Source organism: Vigna umbellata, chromosome 2 (genome assembly GCF_029865625.1).
Source record: "Vigna umbellata cultivar VRB3 chromosome 2, Vumbellata_1.0, whole genome shotgun sequence".
NCBI classification, from domain to species: domain Eukaryota; kingdom Viridiplantae; phylum Streptophyta; class Magnoliopsida; order Fabales; family Fabaceae; genus Vigna; species Vigna umbellata.
This window is the reverse complement of record NC_142166.1, coordinates 48076300-48096872: the sequence shown is the minus strand read 5'-3', so window position 1 is coordinate 48096872 and position 20573 is coordinate 48076300. Positions and strand designations below refer to the sequence as shown.

Here is a 20573-nt window from a genome sequence, read left to right as displayed (position 1 = left end):
TTTGTCAGAACTAAATATAAACATTGCATTGCTTTACGCTGTATACGCTATCCAGAGGAACCCGTTCTCCTGGTGTTTGAATTTTATCCAAAGCTGATTTAATGGCTTGCCTCCACTTATCTTTGCCTTACGTCGAAGATTAATGCATAGTGCAAGATTCCAAATAACGATGATCATTGCCTCGTGATGATGATTGATGTTGAGGTATTGTGCTTGTCGGCTAATAATTGGCTGGGTATTAAAAATTACTGCTGCACTTTTTGGCTACTCTTCAGGGATTTGCTCTTAGACATGTCCGATGACTACCCCGATTTCTCAGTGATTCTTAAACTATTTATGTCCTGTAGCCAATGGTATAACACATACACACACATTTGGTCACTAAAAAGAAACATGAAAATACTCTGGCCTAATCGTGACACATCCTATATTATTATGTGAAATATATATAGAAATAGACGGCAAGAGAACAAGTGTGAATATAAAGTTTCATACAAGCTAAGAATGATAAGTGGGATTACGTGAAGGTGAGAAGAACTTTTAAACTTAATACGTGTGATGCTGAAATTTTATTTTGTGATTTGGTTTAATGTTTAATCCCCTCGAATACTCAGTAAGTGATATCGAGGTCGATAATTTAAAGTTATTAATTGTTCATATTAATATATAACAAAATTGAAAATAGAGTTAAGTGTTATGACTGAATATTCATGGATAAGAAAAGACCTTTGGTTGAGGATATAAAAAAATATGAAAGAGTTAGGAAGCCAACATAGGATGGGAATGGGTATTGCTATTAGCTACTGGTCCAGTCTGAAATAAAATTAAGCTTGTTACTTGTCAAGTACATGAAGGGTAAATACTTGAATACGTTTGATTATATATATATATATATATATATATATATATATATAAAATTTTAAATAAGATTATTTAAATATAATTCTTTAAAATATTAATTCAAACAAAAATCTTATCTTAAAATAAAACCCCACAATAAAATATTCGTACAAACATATGGTATGAGAAAGTCATTTATTCCTCTCCTATTTCCACACATTGTATCAAAGTTTATGGTTTAACTTGGTAACACGTTAACATGGGTAGAATGGAATTGACAATAGATTCACGTAAGAAGATTATTTATGTCGAAAATCTTCTTAGCAGTAAATAAAAGTATGGAGATGTAATACCTTTTCGAAATGTGCATGTCGAGAACTATGCAAGAGTCATGTTGACAACAATTACTAAGTATTAGGGGCCTAACGACATGGCAATGACTTCTTGCACCTGTCAAATTTTTTGGTGCACCCCATCGAAAACCTCAAAAAAATTCGAATGTTTTAATGTGTTCCAAAAAATAATTTCACAATGATAAGATGTTTTGTAAATATATTATCTTAAAATTTATTTGAACCTTAATCATTTTTAAGTGTTTTAATCTTTAAGGATTTAAAAACAATTTATTTTCTAAATATCATTTTTTATTTGGTGTGATTTTATTTCTAAATATGTTATTCGTAACAACTAATTCATTGAACTCAAATAAATAAGAGTATTTTATCTTACAAATAAAATAAGACTTCATAAGAATAAAACTAATGTCGATTGTAACATCTATATCTATATATATACAGAGATTTTTTTGTGTGTGTATATTTTTAATTTTTTTTCCATTAAATAAACATTATTTTAAATTAAAATAATTACATTTCTAATTTTATCCTTTAAATGATTATTAATTTAAATTTAATTATTTTACAAATTAAATAAATTATTTTATGATTTTATCCTTTTAAATCATTATTTATTTTTAAGTAAAAAAAAGATACATACGGAAGTATTTCCACTAGTGAAGATGTTAAAAATCAAACTAATCCCATTTAAAAAGTGAAAATTGTAAAATATTAACTTCGTCGTATTATGTTCTGTTTTTTTTTCAAATAACATGTTTTGGATTTATAGGTTGAAAACTAATCTAAACCAAATCAAATTAAACCGCCGGACAATGTAATATATTATTTAATTATGTTTTTATTATTCAGACTTATAAATTTGATTATGTTTTAATTTATATAGAATGTAGATCTTAACATTTATCAATTGGAATTATTTTTTGCTGATAGTTGAAATTATGTGACAACAACAAATATACGATAATGTTTTAATGGTGAATGGTTGTTCAATAAGTAGAAAAAATATTTAATGTAAAAAATAACCAAACAAGATAACACCATATTAGTAATACTCTTGATACTTAGTTTGGTTCTTCTACAAAATATCTTTTTGGGTGTGAGTTCCTCAAGAACTTGATTGCAATAGTTCTTTGATTGGGTGACTTTCCTAGAACTATTGTAACTTGGAATTATTGAAACACCCATATAAAAACACCACAACCTAGCATCAAACTACCATATACTTTAAATGCCAAAACCCCGTAATTTGAGGCAAAAATCATTTCATTCAAGAACAAGATAAAATTATATTCGTTACAAAGTATAACATCATAGAAGAACCAAAGTGCATATTTTAAAGTTTGAACTAAAGTGCAAAGGACTGAGAACCAAGAAAAAAAAAAGTCAAACAACCAAATAAATTAAGTTATAAATGACACAACATTATTGAAATGTGCAACTTCGATTGGCAGCTTTTTTTGTCCTGAATGCTTAGGAAAAATAGTAAAATAGGTTTGGAAGCCATTCTCAAATTAAAAGATTAGGTTATGGCTTATTTCATTTCTTTTTGAAAAGAAAGTGTGCAACCATCCATTCTTCACCGTTATTATATCCGAAAAGTTCCGCCACAGCTATGAAGAATGTTCTCCAATACGCAGTCCACTTGGTAGCTGAAGCATTGCCATACGTTGATTGCATAATTGGCTTGATGTAAGTCATTTTCTGGTCCATTCTTTTCAGCCATTCTTCACTGCAACATGTATTCATTTTTTTTAGAAGTGGGTTCGAACTTGCTTTGTAAACAAATCAACTACCGGTGGAGTATGACGTGATCGCTGTAAAATCATTTAGCAGTCAAGTTGATTCTAACCTGGTCTGTGCGTAGTGTTTACCATTTACCAGCCAATGGTTGATGACTGTAACATCATCCTACATATATCACCAAAGAAGATAGTTGGTTACAAGTGAGCTGATTCTGGACATAAAGGTGTTAAACAAAAGTATAGCGGATACTTCTTTCTTTTCCCGTTTTTTCTTTTAAGGAGACAGCTTTTTTCCTTCATATAACACATGGCAACATTTGACGGGATTCAGAGATACCATTTGTTAATAACAAAGCTGGCACAAGAAGCATAGGAAACTCACTTGAAAATAAAGAAGTAGATTTGCTGAAGGCATGGTTCCTCCAGTAAAGAAGTATCTTGTAATCCAGTCATCTTCATTTTTATCCTTTATGAAGAAGTAGCAAGTAGTAGGTAAATTAATTATATCTATGAAAAGTTGAAACCTCACTAGCCTTGTTAATGCATTGACTAATATATATCACAAATATAACATCCCAATGGTCAAGTTGTTTAACAGTGTAGTATTGGGTTCACCTCAAAGTGGTAGGCAAATGCTCTGTGGCAGAAGTAATGCACAAATAAAAGGCCATCTTCTTTCATCCATTTGGATATCTTCTTCAGAAGGTCTTGGTAGTTCTTCATATGCTGCATCAAGGTCAAAGCTGACTCTAAAATACAAGAAAACGTGTCGTTGACACCAATCATTAATTAACAAATCCTAACCTCAAACATTTCTATGGAAAATATTCTGTCGTAAGAAGCCTCCATTTCAAACGTGCTAATATCAGCAACTATAATATTGATATTTTGCAGCTGAAGATCCCTGACAAGAGAGGAGAAGAATGTGATTTTCACCCAAGTGTCATCTACCTAATCAGATTTTTCAGAGCCATATGGCAATGCATAAGGCCTTAAAGCCAACAAGGGGATATCAAGCACCATACCGGCACTTCTCCTCAATGTAAGCCTTTTGAGTTGTGGAATTGCAGATTCCTGTAACTCTGCAGTTAATATATTTCTTGGCAATGTATAATGCCAGCGATCCCCAACCACATCCCACATCAAGTACCGTATGACCATCTTTCAGGTTTGATCTGTCGCAGTACAGTTTCAACATTGCTTCTTCAGCCTCTTCCAGCGTCGTTGAGGCAGAAGAGAAATAGCAAGAGCTGCAGGAGTTCATGCATTTGGGAATGCTATATTAGCCATAAGGTTGTGAGCGTACTTCACCATTTTTCTTTCATGCACACATACTTGTCAGAAATTTATTTTGGTAACAACTTAAATCTTTTCACTTCTGCACGCATAACTTAATCAGTACAGCAAACCTGTTGTAGCTAATCAAGTGAGATATGTATGACTGTTCCCAGTGCCCAGTTCCCACAATTCATCCTGTACTCCCTTTTAGGTAGATTTTGTTGTAAAGATTTAGGTCCTATGTGATTTTCTTCTAGTCTTTTGTCTTTAAAAACTATTACTTAAAATAATTCCTTCCTTGCTACTTAAGAATCAATTTCGCCTGTAAAGTCTACCAGTTTAAAAAATTATTCCAAATCTTATTTTATAAACCAAAAACTAGGAACAGTTAAAAGATATTCTCTCATCCCCTGTGTCTATTTTGTGATCCTACCTCAAGAGTGCTGCAGGCGGTAAGACTGAGACATCAGCTTAGTTGAGTGTCTGTTTTCGTTGTCTTTCTTTTTATAAAAAGAAAATCAAATTTCGAAAATATAAATCAAAGAAACAGGATCACTATCTACTAATAGCACAGAAGCAAAGGAATCTTTTAGGTAAAGTTACCAATCGACTACAAAATCATTTTAGAAGTACCTGTATTTGAGATTGCTTCCAAGGACGAGCTTGAAGAAAGCGGTTGGCAGTTCATAATGTTGAGATTTTGGCTTCTCGGTGTTGATTGCTATTGGCATCTCTCGTAAAGCTGAAAGAGCGTGAGGCATGAAATTCCTGGTCAAATTGTTCACTAACCGGACAAAATCAAATGAACTCAAAAAAACACATTATTACATTAAGACGTTGCAAAGTAATGTTTTCGTTATTTTTCTTTTTTTGATTCCCAGAATGTTATAGTGATTGATTTTTGAAAATGCAGTCATAATCGCGACGAGAGAAATTAAGAAGGTAAGAAATAATACAATGTGCGAAGTGGAGGAGGTTGAAAAGCTGAAGCTCCGAGGATGTGGTGGAAGAAGAGCGAAGGCGAGTAGCCAAAAGGAGGCGCGTGAGTCTTCTGGTGACGGCATCAGGGAGCAGGTTGCGCTCAAGTGCAGACAGCATGAGCTTCACCGTTGCATCATAAGCAAGCTGCATCATCCCTTCCATGGAAGCCGCAAGGGAGCCGTCAGTGCAGAAGCAAGGATGGTAGCACATACGGTTCCACAATTCTCTACTAGTGTCTTATCTTCTATTTGCCTGTATTATTCTTTTCTTTTTTATATTATTATTATTCTTTGATCCAATTTTCATCATAATAAAAAATAATAATTATAAAAGTGCTAAAATTTGCATTAAAGTTATAAAAATTAATAAAAAAACTCCGTTATAAAAGTAAATTTTTATTTATTGTTGTAATTACACAATAAAATAGCAGGTAGTGGCAGTAATTATTACTATTATTATTATTTTATTTGCTATAGAAAGTGGGAGAATAAATGTCTTGATATTTATATTTTTAGCATGAACTTATGTTATCAAATGATATCATGGATTGTTATTAGTTCATCATGTTATATAAATTCTTAATTATACAAATAGACCATGACAATATCATAGAAAATCATCCAATAACATAACATAATTTAAAAGACCAACTCAAGAAATAAAATATATGATGTTTAAATTTAATTATTTTTATAGATTTGTGCCAACTCATTTAAGATATTTTCTTTTTCAAAATTTTCACTTTTATACTAAAGTCTTACTCATAATTTATTAATATTTTATTAGGTTATTACATAAATATGTATTTTCAAGACAAAAAAAAATCTTTTAACGCTGTAATTAATAGTCTTATTTAAAATCTTGAAAGTTGTTGCATGGTTCAGACTAGGGATGACAACGGGTCGAGTCAAGTACGGATAGTGTCTACTCGTAACCTGACCCGACAAAAAAAAATTCACCCGCTATCCGACCCGTTATCCGCACGGATACCTGCTTAAAAAATATTTGCGAGTATTTTAAAATCCGCGGATACCCGTGGATATCCACGGATACCCGCAAATATTTAAAAAAAAATATATTTTAATAAATTATTAAAATAATTTAAATAGAATTACAAAAAATATATAAAATATAATATAAATTAAATTAAATATAATTTTAAATTCAATTTTAATTAAATTTAATCTTGTAAAATATAAATTAATGTTAATTTTAATTAAATTTAACTTAATAAAATATAAATTAAATTTTTATTTTTATTTTTTGCGGGTAGCGGATAGTATAATACCCGTACCCGACCCATTTATAAGCGGGTATTAAAATATCCGCTACCCGCGAGTTACGGGTAGTAAATATCCGCGAATATTAACTATCCGTCGCGGATTTTATCCGCGGGGACCCAAAATTTTTTGCCATCCCTAATCCAGACCTTTACCTCCCTCAATACTGGTTTTCTAATAAATAGTCTTATTGTAACATTTGTTTGAAAAAAGAATTTATTTGTATTCATTAATAATTTCCATTTTAAATCGAATATTAATCGTAATTATTTTTCAATTTGTATTCTATCTTTTAATAAACAAAACTCAATTTAGCTTAAGTTGCAAAGATTTTATTCAAAGTATAGCTAAAAAATTCTAACTGCATCTTATAAAATATAAACACTTAAATATATATTTAAAAAAAATTACAAAAACAAAAGTTTTAAATTGTAAATTTAATTCTTAAATTTAAATAAACAAATCTAATTGATTAAATATATAAAAAAAACACCATGTAAATAATGATTTCACAAAAGTCACTACCATTATAATAACTTTTTAATAAAAGGTTACAAAAATAAAGATAATCATTTTAAGTCGTTACTTCTAAAGATAACTTATCAATTTTCGTAATTTAATAAAAAAAAATTCCAAATAGTTAAATTCTAAAAGTAATTGCATTAGTTCGATGCAAAACCTTATAGGGTTATTGGTTCTAGGAACTATCATACATGTTGCCCAGTCAATTAAATACGCATTACTTATTATTTTAGTATATGAATTTTAGGTTTTTGTTAATTTATTTCTCTAATTTCTTTGATTTAGTCATGCTATTTTAAAAGATATAAATGTTGGCCTAATTTTAGTTAAAAGTTGTGATTGATATCAATAAGTTTAAAAGGTGTTAATGTGATATAATAATTTGATCTCAGAATGAATTTCTTCATCAATCTTTATTTTTGAAAATACTCTTATCATTATTTAATTATTAACTATTCATCCTAAAAGAGAAAACAATTCATAAGAATATAAATTTCCAGTAAAAATACTTCTGCAAATTTTTTATATGTTTTAAAAAGTAAATTTTAGAAAAAGAAGGATTTGGAGAGATTGTGATTTGAGGGTGAAAGAAGTACTTCTTCTGATTCCCAAGCAAATTACAAAATAAAGGACAATATAATTAATGATTACAGACCTAAAGGTTGTACAACTTGGGAAAATCTCATTGTCCTTTTTCCTTGTATCCTCCCCATAGTTGTCAACCTCATCTTCATCAAATCACTATATGTTCCATATTAGTTGTCGTGGTATGTGATCTTCTTAATTAGCTCTTAAAGTTCAATTGTTCATGAAAAATTACCACATAACACTTGGGAAGAGCACATGCAGACTACCACGGTAGCTAGCTGCTATGTCAAGAAACTTCAACTTCTTCGACTTAACTGTAACTCGGATGAGTATGGGTGCCTACGTAGGTTGTTATTACATACCTCGGATCATCCTTGTCCCTTTCAACTACCTTCTTCACTGAACATCCCTCCACTGAACACCTGTAGTAGTTCCTGTAAAACAATATTTATCATATAACAAAGTTTTTTAATATATATGTATATGGAAGATTGAATAAAACATAAACAACACTTGTCATGACAATCGTGATGAACCATGCAATAATCTCCCACACCTTGGATTTGGGCTGTTTTTCACCATCTTCTTTCCGTACTTCCTCCACTTGAACCCGTCATCCATTATTTCTATCTCTGACTTTGTTTTGAACGCAACTCTATCTCTCACTTCCTTCTTCTCATGTTCATCACCATCGTCTCCTTTACGACACAACCAGACACATATACAAGTTAAGAAAAATACAAGGTGTAAATAAAGCATAATAAACTTCATTTCAGGAACTTCATTTACCGATAGAAAACTCTTCATGGTGGGTGCTACTTCCTCCAAGCTCACCAACTTCATTGGCTTCAGTCTTATGGCTGAAAGCATGCCCTGAAACAAATGAATCGAGGTCATCGTATGACCATTGATCATCATCTAAATTCAGGTACTCGGAGAGCTCCGAAGGCCATTGCTTGGTGAAATCACTCTCAGGTGAATCTGGTGGTTTTGGATTATCACCACTCATTTTGGCACCATTGATACGAAAAGAATGGACTATGGCTCACATAATATAAACCCCATAGCCTTTTTCTAAACGAGGCAGCTTCTTTGTGACCTTCCTACGAACTACATTAGGAAGCTTCTACGGCTATATATATATAATGACACATAAATAACTCCTCTTTAATATGATCATGAGAACCAGTTTATGGAAAAGTAATAACGTGTCTCTAAAAACACAATGGTAGGTATCCATTAATGTCAGTTAAAAATGTAAGAAAACATACACTGAGTGTGGGACATGCCTCGGATGACTCAGGAAGACTTTCTAAAGTATGAGTTTAATTACTCAAATATAAAAATGATCGCATATAAAGTTAAAATGACTTTTTAAAGGATATATAGCTCATCAATTATAAGTAATCAGAATACAACTTCCACCAATTTTAATAATATGCAGTTAATTGCTTTGCTATATAGGAAAAACAAAAAAAGGAGAGCTGGTAATTTAAAGTAATTTGAGCTGACAAAATATATATTTTAATTATTTCCAATAGTGTTAAGTTTTTTTTGTTGATATTAGATTAGTACGTAACCTGTTAAAGTTTTAATTGGCTATTGAGTGTCGTGGTTAGACCAACCCCTTCACAGAGGTGAGAACTAAGTCAAAAGTGATGGTGCTTTGAGGTTCCTTCGAACCACTAGTTTTTGGTTATCTTAATAGATATGTTTGATTGCTCTCTTATATTGTAATAGAAAGTTGGTTTTGAAATAATGTAAAGGCTTAATACCCTATTTTGTCCCCAGTTTCGCTCGAAAATGTCAAATTAGTCCGTCCTTTAAAAAATGCGTCAATTACGTTCTCACTTAATAAAATTTGCATCAATGAAATCCCTTCCGTTAAATCCGTACAAACGGCGTTACTTAATAAGAGAGAAAAATAATTAACGCCGTTTGTACGGATTTAACGGAAGGGATTTCATTGATGCAAATTTTATTAAGTGAGGACGTAATTGACGCATTTTTTAAAAGATGGACTAATTTGACATTTTCGAGCGAAACTAGGGACAAAATAGGGTATTAAGCCTAATCTAAAATATCTATACATTTTTTTGTAAACAAAGAAAATAAATAAATAAAAGGTCGTAAACACTCATGTCTTCCACTGCTACTTTCATTGCTTTATTAACACATGTTAAATGTCATATCCACTTCAATACTCCTATTTTGTGGATTGTCATCTAGTTACTTTATTAATGATAATCCTCTATGCAAAGTATTGAAATGTTGGTAATTCTTTCCTTTTCTAAAATAGAAAGACCATTGATGCATTCCATTATTCCTGTTTAATTATAACTAATTAATTATAACAATACTTATTACTTGTGAATTTATAACATATATTCTTTCTTACTAAAACAATTTGAAATTTGCCTTAAACCAATTCTAGAGTAGTAAGTATCACAAAGTTATATATTATAAATGGAGTGTATGATAATTCTCCTAAAATTACTTTATTAAAATAAAAAATATATGAAATCAAAATTTACTCTATGTATGAAGAAGATACTTATTTTAAAAAAATTTTAAGACAATAAACCTAATATATATATATATATATAATATATATATAACCCTTATAGAAAATTGTCTTTTTATAAAATTTTAAAGTCCCTGATATACACTTTGTGCATTACTTCACCTGAATCTATCTCTAATAAAATAAAATATAATAATAATATTGTGAAAAAAGAGAGTCATGATATCTATAAAGTCAACGTCATTTTATTTTAATTATTTTAATTATTTTAAAGTCCATAAATAACGTAACTTATATTTTGTATTATTTTTTTAATATTCATGTGATCCTAACTTTATACTCAATACGATATATTTCAAGCTTGTCTTTAATTAAATTTGGTGGTTCCAAAATAGATATTTAAGTCATTTATGTGACTTTTCAGTGATTTATTATGATAAGCTCAAGCAGTGAAATGTTATTTGATATTATTGGCTAACTGATTGTAGGAACCGATGAAATAATATCTTGTGTTAAACATTTCTTCTTAAGTGTGATTCAAAGATGACAACCACTTTTTTAGGAATTTCTTTCGGAAATGTTCAAGGAATATCTATCAAGTTTTCAACTTTTGAAAAACTATACTCTACATAACATTTATATTATGCTTTTTTTTGGAGGAGTCTTCGTAGATCTTTCTTTATATATATATATATATATATATATATATATATATATATATATATATATATATATATTTATTGTATTGATTTGAATAAAGTAAAGAAAACAAGGAAAAATACAAAGGGAAAAATTGCGAGGAAAATATGTTAATAGCTAATATTTATTAGTTTTTTTTTATAAATATACAAGCTTGAAATATAAATGCATAAGATAATATATTAAAATGATTTTGTTGTCATTTGTTTTACAACATGACACATATAATACAATTCAAGAATTAGAGGCTACTCAAAGTTTGTATTGTCTAATTTACAGTTTAAGGTTAGTTGTGATTCTACTTCTACATTTTTTTCACATCTTATGATTACTTTGTTTAGATTATTTAATTCATTTATCATTTGAAGTTAAAAAATGATTTTATATATCTTCAATGCTTAAAGAATAAAAATATATTTAAATTTATAAAATAAAAACCAGACAAACTCTAAATTTAAGTAATAGGTAGAATTTAATAGAGAGAGGTCTTGGAAGCTCCATTCTCAACACCAAGTGGAAGGTCATAAATCGTAATAACTTTGGTTTTTCTTCATTTCTACTTATTTCTTAACACGATGTGTTGTGTATTGTTGATTTTAGCAGAGGCAACGAGAATTGGTTTATATCATTGCCTATGATATCCTTTTCGGCAAGGTGAGGTGTTTTTTCTGTTGTTGTATGGGAGGACTCCTACTTCTACGACTTCTGGAAATTGAACTAGTTACTTATGTAATAAACGTTTAAGATATGAATTTGATTCAATCATAGGTGCATTCTACTTCTTCATTCCTTGTAAACATCACCTATTACCCTATCATTTCTATCCCCACCCCCAAGTTTGGTCTTATTTTTCCTCTTCGCAGTAAATTGTTAAATAAGTATCCTTTTTTTCTGCCAAGGGACTTGTGCAACACATAACAATTCTTTCTTTTATAACTCAATTAGACATCAAAGTGTACAAAAAACACAAGAAACTCTTTTTGGTATTTTTATCAAACAGTTGGTGTGCAAGGAATTATATTTAAAAGAAACTTTTTTGGAATTGGGTTTTATGAATCATATGAAGATAAAACTATGTACAATATATCATTATTTCATTCAAACATTCACATCAAGGCATACTAGTCCTAATCCCTTAGCAACAAGTTCTAAATTTATATATCAAAATGTTAATCCCTTAGTCCATTTAACATACAATTTGCATTAAGTCCGATGCTAAAAATGACTTATTGAGTCTATCCCTAGATCCCAAACCACTTAGGTGCTCTATCTATGTTCATGTTCAAAATTACTTTTCGGTAATTAGAGACATTCAAATAACATTATATTTCCATAAGTAAATTCAAGAAAGAGCATATGAACAAACAACGAAATATTGAACAGGAAAATTAATTCACAGTGAGTTCATTACATCCAATTCCAAGGAAAAAGAAAAACTACTCCTAGTCATCTAAACATACACATTTGAAGCAATCGCTTGCAAAAATGGTGTCTTGATGCCTTGAAGTAGTCTCCGGAAGTTCCTGAGATGTTTTCGTTTCTTTCTTTTGTCAGGAACTTCTGTCAGCCGACTCTTTCCGTCTTTCTGTCACGACTTTTAATTGTTATTTAACATTAAAGAGAGAAAAATATAATTTTTTATAATGTTGATTTTTTTGTCCTTTAAATTTTATTTTTTTGAAAGAAATATTTATTAAATGTGTGGATGAACTTAACTTTGGAGAGCTCATCTCTGGTTCGACGTCCTCAAAAGAATTGTCTACAATACATGTTCTATTAATCAAACTTGACATCAATAGGAGGAGGCAACTTCTTGATGGTGACGATGAGCACACCATTCTGGTCCATGACAGATATGGCATCAGAGTTGGCATCGTCCGGAAGCGTAAACCTGCGCATGAACTTTCCGACTCTTCTCCCCATACTCAAATACTCAACCCCTTCTCTCTCCTCCTCCCTCTTCCTATAGCCGCTAATGATTAACACATTGTCCTCCTTCACCTGCACCTTTGCACCTTAATGTCCCCAGCTTTCACGCCAGGCATGTCGATCACGAACACGTAACAGTTCGGATACTCCTTAACATCAGCATGGGTGGCAGCCATTGCTTTTACATCTCCAGCGTACGTCCAGAAAGATTTACGGAATAATAGTAGGGAGTTCCAGACGATTCCGTACTTAATTCCCATGCTTAGAAGGTCCAGATAACAACTCTTCATTTCTTAAAAACAAAAGTCAAAATTAATTAGTCTCTGGGCTCCCATTCTTCATTTTTGATATACAGAACAATTCAACCATTATCATATTATTTTCTAGATTCTTCTCAGTCTACCCTCGTCAACTCTACTGAGAAAGAATCAGCTAAAACTTGAAAGAAACAAACTTTATCTGCAAAAAACAAATAAGATTAAAACCAACCAAAATAAAAGAGGAAGAGAGAGGGGAAACAAAGCTAGCACTCTGATAACTTTTTGGCAAGTATATCAAAACATTCCAAGTAATATAGAGTAAGTTCAAAGTATCGTTCTGCCAAGTGACTTGTGCAACACATGACAATTCTTTCTTTTATAACTCAATTAGACATCAAAGTGTACAAAAAACACAAGAAACTCTTTTTGGTATTTTTATCAAACAGTTGGTGTGCAAGGAATTATATTTAAAAGAAACTTTTTTGGAATTGGGTTTCATGAATCATGTGAAGATAAAACTCTGTACAATATATCATTATTTCATTGAAACATTCACATCAAGGCATACTAGTCCTAATCCCTTAGCAATAAGTTCTAAATTTATATATTAAAATGTTAATCCCTTAGTCCATTTAACATACAATTTGCATTAAGTCCGATGCTAAAAATGACTTATTGAGTCTATCCCTAGATCCCAAACCACTTAGGTGCTCTATCTATGTTCATGTTCAAAATTACTTTTCGGTAATTAGAGACATTCAAATAACATTATATTTCCATAAGTAAATTCAAGAAAGAGCATATGAACAAACAACGAAATATTGAACAGGAAAATTAATTCACAGTGAGTTCATTACATCCAATTCCAAGGAAAAAGAAAAACTACTCCTAGTCATCTAAACATACACATTTGAAGCAATCGCTTGCAAAAATGGTGTCTTGTGCCTTGAAGTAGTCTCCGGAAGTTCCTGAGATGTTTTCGTTTCTTTCTTTTGTCAGGAACTTCTGTCAGCCGACTCTTTCCGTCTTTCTGTCACGACTTTTAATTGTTATTTAACATTAAAGAGAGAAAAATATAATTTTTTATAATGTTGATTTTTTTGTCCTTTAAATTTTATTTTTTTGAAAGAAATATTTATTAAATGTGTGGATGAACTTAACTTTGGAGAGCTCATCTCTGGTTCGACGTCCTCAAAAGAATTGTCTACAATACATGTTCTATTAATCAAACTTGACATCAATAGGAGGAGGCAACTTCTTGATGGTGACGATGAGCACACCATTCTGGTCCATGACAGATATGGCATCAGAGTTGGCATCGTCCGGAAGCGTAAACCTGCGCATGAACTTTCCGACTCTTCTCCCCATACTCAAATACTCAACCCCTTCTCTCTCCTCCTCCCTCTTCCTATAGCCGCTAATGATTAACACATTGTTTTCCTTCATCTGCACCTTAATGTCCCCAGCTTTCACGCCAGGCATGTCGATCACGAACACGTAACAGTTCGGATACTCCTTAACATCAGCATGGGTGGCAGCCATTACTTTTACATCTCCAGCGTACGTCCAGAAAGATTTACGGAATAATAGTAGGGAGTTCCAGACGATTCCGTACTTAATTCCCATGCTTAAAAGGTCCAGATAACAACTCTTAATTTCTTAAAACAAAAGTCAAAAATAATTAGTTTCTGGGCTCCCATTCTTCATTTTTGATATAAAGAACAATTCAACCATTATCATAATATTTTCTAGATTCTTCTCAGTCTACCTTCGTCAACTCTACTGAGAAAGAATCAGCTGAAACTTGAAAGAAACAAACTTTATCTGCAAAAAACAAAGAAGATTAAAACCCACCAAAATAGAAGAGAAAGAGAGAGGGGCTAACACTCTGATAACTTTTTGGCAAGTATATCAAAACATTCCAAGTAATATAGAGTAAGTTCAAAGTATCGTTCTGCCAAGTGACTTGTGCAACACATGACAATTCTTTCTTTTATAACTCAATTAGACATCAAAGTGTACAAAAAACACAAGGAACTCTTTTTGGTATTTTTATCAAACAGTTGGTGTGCAAGGAATTATATTTAAAAGAAACTTTTTTGGAATTGGGTTTCATGAATCATATGAAGATAAAACTCTGTACAATATATCATTATTTCATTCAAACATTCACATCAAGGCATACTAGTCCTAATCCCTTAGCAACTAGTTCTAAATTTATATATCAAAATGTTAATCCCTTAGTCCATTTAACATACAATTTGCATTAAGTCCGATGCTAAAAATGACTTATTGAGTCTATCCCTAGATCCCAAACCACTTAGGTGTTCTATCTATGTTCATGTTCAAAATTACTTTTCGGTAATTAGAGACATTCAAATAACATCATATTTCCATAAGTAAATTCAAGAAAGAGCATATGAACAAACAACGATATATTGAACAGGAAAATTACATCACAGTGAGTTCATTACATCCAATTCCAAGGAAAGAAAAACTACTCCTAGTCATCTAAACATACACATTTGAAGCAATCGCTTGCAAAAATGGTGTCTTGCCTTGAAGTAGTCTCCGGAAGCTCCTGAGATGTTTTCGTTTCTTTCTTTTGTCCGGAACTTCTGTGAGCCGACTCTTTCTATCTTTCTGTCACGACTTTTAATTGTTATTTAACATTAAAGAGAGAAAAATATAATTTTTTATAATGTTGATTTTTTTTTCCTTTAAATTTTATTTTTTGAAAGAAATATTTATTAAATGTGTGGATGAACATTCGTTGTACTAGTCATGTGACAGATAAGAATGAGAGATAAATGTTAAATCTAGAGTATCAACTTAACTTTGGGGAGCTCATCTCTGGTTCGACGTCCTCAAAAGAATTTTCTACATTACATGTTCTATTAATCAAACTTGACATCAATAGGAGGAGGCAACTTCTTGATGGTGACGATGAGCACACCATTCTGGTCCATGACAGATATGGCATCAGAGTTGGCATCGTCTGGAAGCGTAATCCTGCTCATGAACTTTCCGACTCTTCTCCCCATACTCAAATACTCAACCCCTTCTCTCTCCTCCTCCCTCTTCCTATAGCCGCTAATGATTAACACATTGTCCTCCTTCACCTGCACCTTAATCTCCCTAGCTTTCACGCCAGGCATGTCGATCACGAACACGTAACAGTTCGGATACTCCTTAACATCAGCATGGGTGGCAGCCATTGCTTTTACATCTCCAGCGTACGTCCAGAAAGATTTACGGAATAATAGTAGGGAGTTCCAGACGATTCCGTACTTAATTCCCATGCTTAGAAGGTCCAGATAACAACTCTTCATTTCTTAAAAACAAAAGTCAAAATTAATTAGTCTCTAGGCTCCCATTCTTCATTTTTGATATCAAGAACAATTCAACCATTATCATATTATTTTCTAGATTCTTCTCAGTCTACCTTCGTCAACTCTGCTGAGAAAGAATCCGCGAAACTTGAAAGAAACAAACTTTATCTGCTGTCAACACTCAATTTTGTCCGAGTTGTAAAAAAAAAAAAATGTGTTTTTATTATTTTTTTCTTTTTTTCTTTATTTTATTGTTTTATTCCATTTTTATTGTTTTCGATTTTTATTTTTCTCATCTTCAATTTGTTTTAATAGGATCACTTAATCAAAATAATTAAAAAAAATTGAAAAAATAAAATTAAAATTAAAAATAAATAAAATAAAATTGAAAAAATAATAAATAAAAAATAGAAAAAAGAGAGAAAACGTGGGAAAGGGGTATGTGAGAGACGTGTTGGAGGAGGGGGGACCGGTTTGTTAGAGGAAGATTTTCTAAGATTTTTTGGGAAAAGAAAAAGGGACCAGGTGGTTAGGGGGGGATTGGAGCCCAAGATCTTGGGAAGGAAGGAGCAGAGAAAGATCAGAGAAAAAAAGTTGGAGAGGGTGACGGGAATAGATCATCGGGAGGAGATAGAGGTTATCCAAAGTGACGAATATCAGAGGAATTCTCAGGTATGCAACTTATCCTTTATTCTCATTCTTCTCCATGACCGCCTGTTATCATCATCGATACATCATGCTCTCGTTGGAAACCCAGTAAAAAATCACTGCCAAAAAACGCTAACCCAGTAATATCCACTTTATTCATTGCACCATTTTTGTGAAACCCTTACGTCCCAAAACTCAAATGACCCCCTTGAAATTCGAAGTCTTCTCCACTAGAGTTGCTCTTCCAGTGAGGATGAATAGGACGATGGAGGCCATGGCACGGAACTCCTACGTTGGACAGGCTTGAGAGGAAGAGAGTGGTTGATTGTTTCGTGGTTGGCGGTTTGGAAGTAGTAGTCTGCTGTGTGGTGGTGGCAACGGCGTTGCTAAGGTTGTCCTGGTAGGTGGAGGTGACTGAGGAGGTAGACGAAGGTAGGCACGGGGAGCCTTATCGCGGCAGTGGTCGTGGAGGTTTTAGTAATGGTGAAGTTGATGATGATGGGTGTTGATGACGCGAAGGGGATTGAAGATGAACTCGGAGGAAAACCATCCCCGAGAATCTCTGGTTTTCGAAGAAAGAGAAGTGGAGACGGTGGTGTTTTGGCTGACGGTGGTACTGGTGGCGCGAGGTGTCGCCGGCGAGGCCAAGGCTTATTCTGGTTGAGGTGACGGTGGCTGGATATGGCAGAGGTGGCGGTGAGTTCGTGGTGCAGAGCTTGAAACCTTGAATCTCTGGAGAAGGTGCAAATCGGCTTGAAGGAGTGAGAATGAGGATGAATCTCTGAACCCCTAGGAAATTCTAGGTCAGAAGCATTGGACTGGGCCAGGCCCAGAAATGAACGTACGTCCGGGAACATTCAGCTTTTTTTTGACCGTTCGTTCAACATTCCAAATGAACGAGCGCTCGTTATCTAAACGAGCGAACGCTCGTTATCCTTAAGGCTTTTTGAGCGTTCGTTTCTCACCAATGAGCGATCGTTATCTAAACGAGCGAACGCTCGATTAACCTTAAGCTTTTTTTGAGTGTTCGTTTCTCACAAACGAGCGCTCGTTATCTAAACGAGGGAGCGCTCGTTAACTTTCAGCCTTTTTGACCGTTCGTTAACCATTCCAAACGAACGAGCGTTCGTTATCCAAACGAGCGAATGCTCGCCTTTTTGACAATTCGTTCAACATTCCAAATGAACGAGCGCTCGTTATCTAAACGAGCGAGCGCTCGTTATCTAAACGAGCGAGCGCTCGTTAACCTTAAGTTTTTTTGACCGTTCGTTAACCATTCCAAACGAACGAGCGCCCGTTATCTAAACGAGCGAACGCTCGTTAACCTTAAGCCTTTTTGACCGTTCGTTCAACATTCTCGCCAAGCGAGCGAACGCTCGTTCTCTTTAAGCTTTTTGACCGTTCGTTCAAATCTTCTCCCTGAAGAGCGCTCGTTATCCAAACGAACGAGCGTTCGTTTCCGAACCAATGAACGCTCGTTACTCAGCCTCAATTTCTCAACGTCCGTTCGCCATGCCTTCAACGAGCGTTTGTTATTGAGCCTTCGTTCTCAACGTCCGTTCATCATATCTCTCGACGAACGCTCATCATTCAACTCACATTTCTAAACGTCCGTCCGTTATGTTCCCCAATGGACGTTCGTCCTCTCCCCCAACGAACGTTCGTTCTTTACCTAACGAACGCTCGTTATTCTGAATCTCTTCCCAGCATCCGTTCAGCCTCTCAATTTTCTTTTGTTTATTTATTTTTTCTTTATTGTCTTATTTTATTTCGTTCTATTTATTTATTTTAGACATTTACTTATCCTAAAATATATATTTAATAATACAATATTGATAGTTTAAATAAAAAGAAATTTCAAAAATATGTTTTAAAGGTTTAAGCACACGTGTGACCGCTCGCGTCGTCCTTGTGTTAAAAACCTTCTCTTCTCCTTAAAAAGAAATTTCAAAAACATGTTTTAAAGGTTTAAGCACACGTGTGACCGCTCGCGTCGTCCTTGTGCTAAAAACCTTCTCTTCTCCTTAAATAAATTTCAAAAAATACGTTTTAAAGGATTAAGCACACGTGTGACCGCTCGCGTCGTCCTTGTGCTAAAAACCTTTTCTTCTTTTCTTAAGTAAAATTTCAAAAATATGTTTTAAAGGTTTAAGCACACGTGTGACCGCTCGCGTCGTCCTTGTGCTAAAAACCTCTTCTTCTTCCTTAAATAAATATACAAAAAGTATACGTTTTAAAGGTTTAAGCACACGTGTGACCGCTCGCGTCGTCCTTGTGCTAAAAACCTTTTCTTCTTCTTAAATAAAATTTACAAAAATATGTTTTAAAGGTTGAACACTCGTGTGATCGCTCGCATCGTCCTAGTGTTCGATACCTTTCTCTCTTATTTATGTAATATTAAACGAGGGTATGAGTGCTCGTGCGATCGTCCGCATCAGCCTAGCACTCAATACTCTCAAGTTTTCTTAAATAAGTAAATAATGGTATGTGCGCTCGTGCGATCGTCCGCATCAGCCTAGCACTCAATACCCTTAAGTTTTCCTAAATAAGTAGATAACGGTATGAGTGCTCGTGTGATCGTTCGCATCGGCCTAGTGCTTAATATCGTTATCTCTCTTTTCAAAAATAATTAATTAAAAGTATTTAAATATCATTTTAAAGGAATGAGTACTCGTGCGACCGTTCGCGTCGGCCTAGTACTCATTACCTTCTTTTTCTCGAAAATATTAAAAACATAAAAATCTCCAAAAATTAAAAACATCTGCTTTTTCAAACAAACAAACAGTCTTTCAGCTAGAACTACGTAACCCTGATTTCTCATTTTGAATGAGAATACGTAGGAGCAAGGTCAATCCTTGTCGGGCCCAAAAAACTAAAAAAATATATTTTGTTTATTTATAATTTTATTTTAGGGGATAGTTAAACATTTTGAAAACCACATCATATTCGCGCATTTAGTTAAAGGTACTGCCTTAGGGCAGGCGTTGTAGGGTGCTAACACCTTCCCTACACGTAACCGACTCCCGAACCCAGAATATGGTTTTCGTGGACCGTGCTTTATCATTTTGAGGTTTTTCCATAGTTTTCCATAATAAACTATGGTGGCGACTCCAAATCTCCTTTTAAAACCCGTTTCTTTTTGGATCGTCGTCCCGTCGCGATTCCGGTTGCGACAGATGGCGGCTTCACTGGGGACGCTTAGAGAGTCGAGCCATTTAATTAGATGCGCGAATTTGGTGTGGTTTTGCTTTGTGTTTTTCTTTCCCTTTTCTCTATCTATGCTTGATATTTAGAATAACTGCAATAACTGTGGAATATTGAACCCTAGGGTAGACAATATGTTTATATCTGCCTGGGAATTTTTCTGGTTGTTTTGCAGGTGAGGGTTTGGGTGTGCATAATTTCCTCCCTTCACACACACACTTTTGGCATATCATGAGTGGGGCCCTATACCCGGGTCTGAGCGTAGCTTAGAATTAGAGGAGTTGTGTAGCGGTTTCACTCTGGGATGTACTTCCTGTTTGGCTATCGTGAGAACTCCAGCTAGAGTCTGTTCTCTTCATATGTGTTTTCACACCTAGTTGATTACTCGAC

The 20573-nt window shown here is 33.3% G+C and overlaps 4 protein-coding genes and 1 pseudogene across 5 annotated transcripts; all 5 read right to left on the bottom strand.

Annotated features, from left to right (window-relative positions):
• Window positions 1-2507: 2507 nt before the first annotated feature.
• LOC148204158 ((S)-coclaurine N-methyltransferase-like) lies at window positions 2508-5433 on the bottom strand. Its single transcript, XM_088107217.1, has 8 exons — window positions 5173-5433; window positions 4850-4958; window positions 3964-4188; window positions 3743-3842; window positions 3554-3664; window positions 3321-3404; window positions 3046-3104; window positions 2508-2925 (listed from the first exon to the last, which is right to left on the bottom strand). Exons 1-8 carry the CDS (start codon window positions 5405-5407, stop codon window positions 2733-2735), a joined length of 1116 nt encoding a protein of 371 aa, XP_087963343.1. The 5' UTR covers window positions 5408-5433; the 3' UTR covers window positions 2508-2732.
• A 2464-nt stretch (window positions 5434-7897) lies between these two features.
• On the bottom strand, window positions 7898-8638 carry LOC148204157 (putative WRKY transcription factor 51). Of its 2 annotated transcripts, none has more exons than XM_088108032.1 (3): window positions 8377-8638; window positions 8144-8285; window positions 7898-8021 (listed from the first exon to the last, which is right to left on the bottom strand). In XM_088108032.1, exons 1-3 carry the CDS (start codon window positions 8594-8596, stop codon window positions 7898-7900), a joined length of 486 nt encoding a protein of 161 aa, XP_087964158.1. In that variant the 5' UTR covers window positions 8597-8638. The 2 variants fall into 2 exon arrangements, with proteins under 2 accessions (XP_087964158.1, XP_087964159.1); XM_088108033.1 differs by having other exon boundaries at window positions 8144-8282; window positions 8377-8596.
• Window positions 8639-12586: 3948 nt separating this feature from the next.
• Window positions 12587-12999, bottom strand: LOC148204156 (17.3 kDa class II heat shock protein-like; annotated as a pseudogene).
• A 1221-nt stretch (window positions 13000-14220) lies between these two features.
• Window positions 14221-14625, bottom strand: LOC148204155 (17.3 kDa class II heat shock protein-like). The gene has a single exon (XM_088108031.1). The coding sequence runs from the start codon at window positions 14623-14625 to the stop codon at window positions 14221-14223; it is 405 nt and encodes a 134-aa protein (XP_087964157.1).
• A 1271-nt stretch (window positions 14626-15896) lies between these two features.
• Window positions 15897-16301, bottom strand: LOC148204154 (17.3 kDa class II heat shock protein-like). The gene has a single exon (XM_088108030.1). It carries the CDS (start codon window positions 16299-16301, stop codon window positions 15897-15899), a length of 405 nt encoding a protein of 134 aa, XP_087964156.1.
• Between the last annotated feature and the right edge of the window lie 4272 nt (window positions 16302-20573).

What these genes read in the sequence shown, in the direction of transcription:
- LOC148204157 (XM_088108032.1), bottom strand. Translation starts at nt 8,596, where the DNA reads ATGAGTGGTGATAATCCAAAACCACCAGATTCACCTGAGAGTGATTTC. An exon ending in CCATGAAGAGTTTTCTATCG is followed by an intron (nt 8,286 to 8,376) that starts GTAAATGAAGTT and finishes TGTGTCGTAAAG; the next exon opens with GAGACGATGGTGATGAACAT. An exon ending in AAAAACAGCCCAAATCCAAG is followed by an intron (nt 8,022 to 8,143) that starts GTGTGGGAGATT and finishes ATTGTTTTACAG; the next exon opens with GAACTACTACAGGTGTTCAG.
- LOC148204158 (XM_088107217.1), bottom strand. Translation starts at nt 5,407, where the DNA reads ATGTGCTACCATCCTTGCTTCTGCACTGACGGCTCCCTTGCGGCTTCC. An exon ending in CCTCCTCCACTTCGCACATT is followed by an intron (nt 4,959 to 5,172) that starts GTATTATTTCTT and finishes ACGCTCTTTCAG; the next exon opens with CTTTACGAGAGATGCCAATA. An exon ending in AAACACTACGCACAGACCAG is followed by an intron (nt 2,926 to 3,045) that starts GTTAGAATCAAC and finishes TACATGTTGCAG; the next exon opens with TGAAGAATGGCTGAAAAGAA.
- LOC148204155 (XM_088108031.1), bottom strand. Translation starts at nt 14,625, where the DNA reads ATGGGAATTAAGTACGGAATCGTCTGGAACTCCCTACTATTATTCCGT.
- LOC148204154 (XM_088108030.1), bottom strand. Translation starts at nt 16,301, where the DNA reads ATGGGAATTAAGTACGGAATCGTCTGGAACTCCCTACTATTATTCCGT.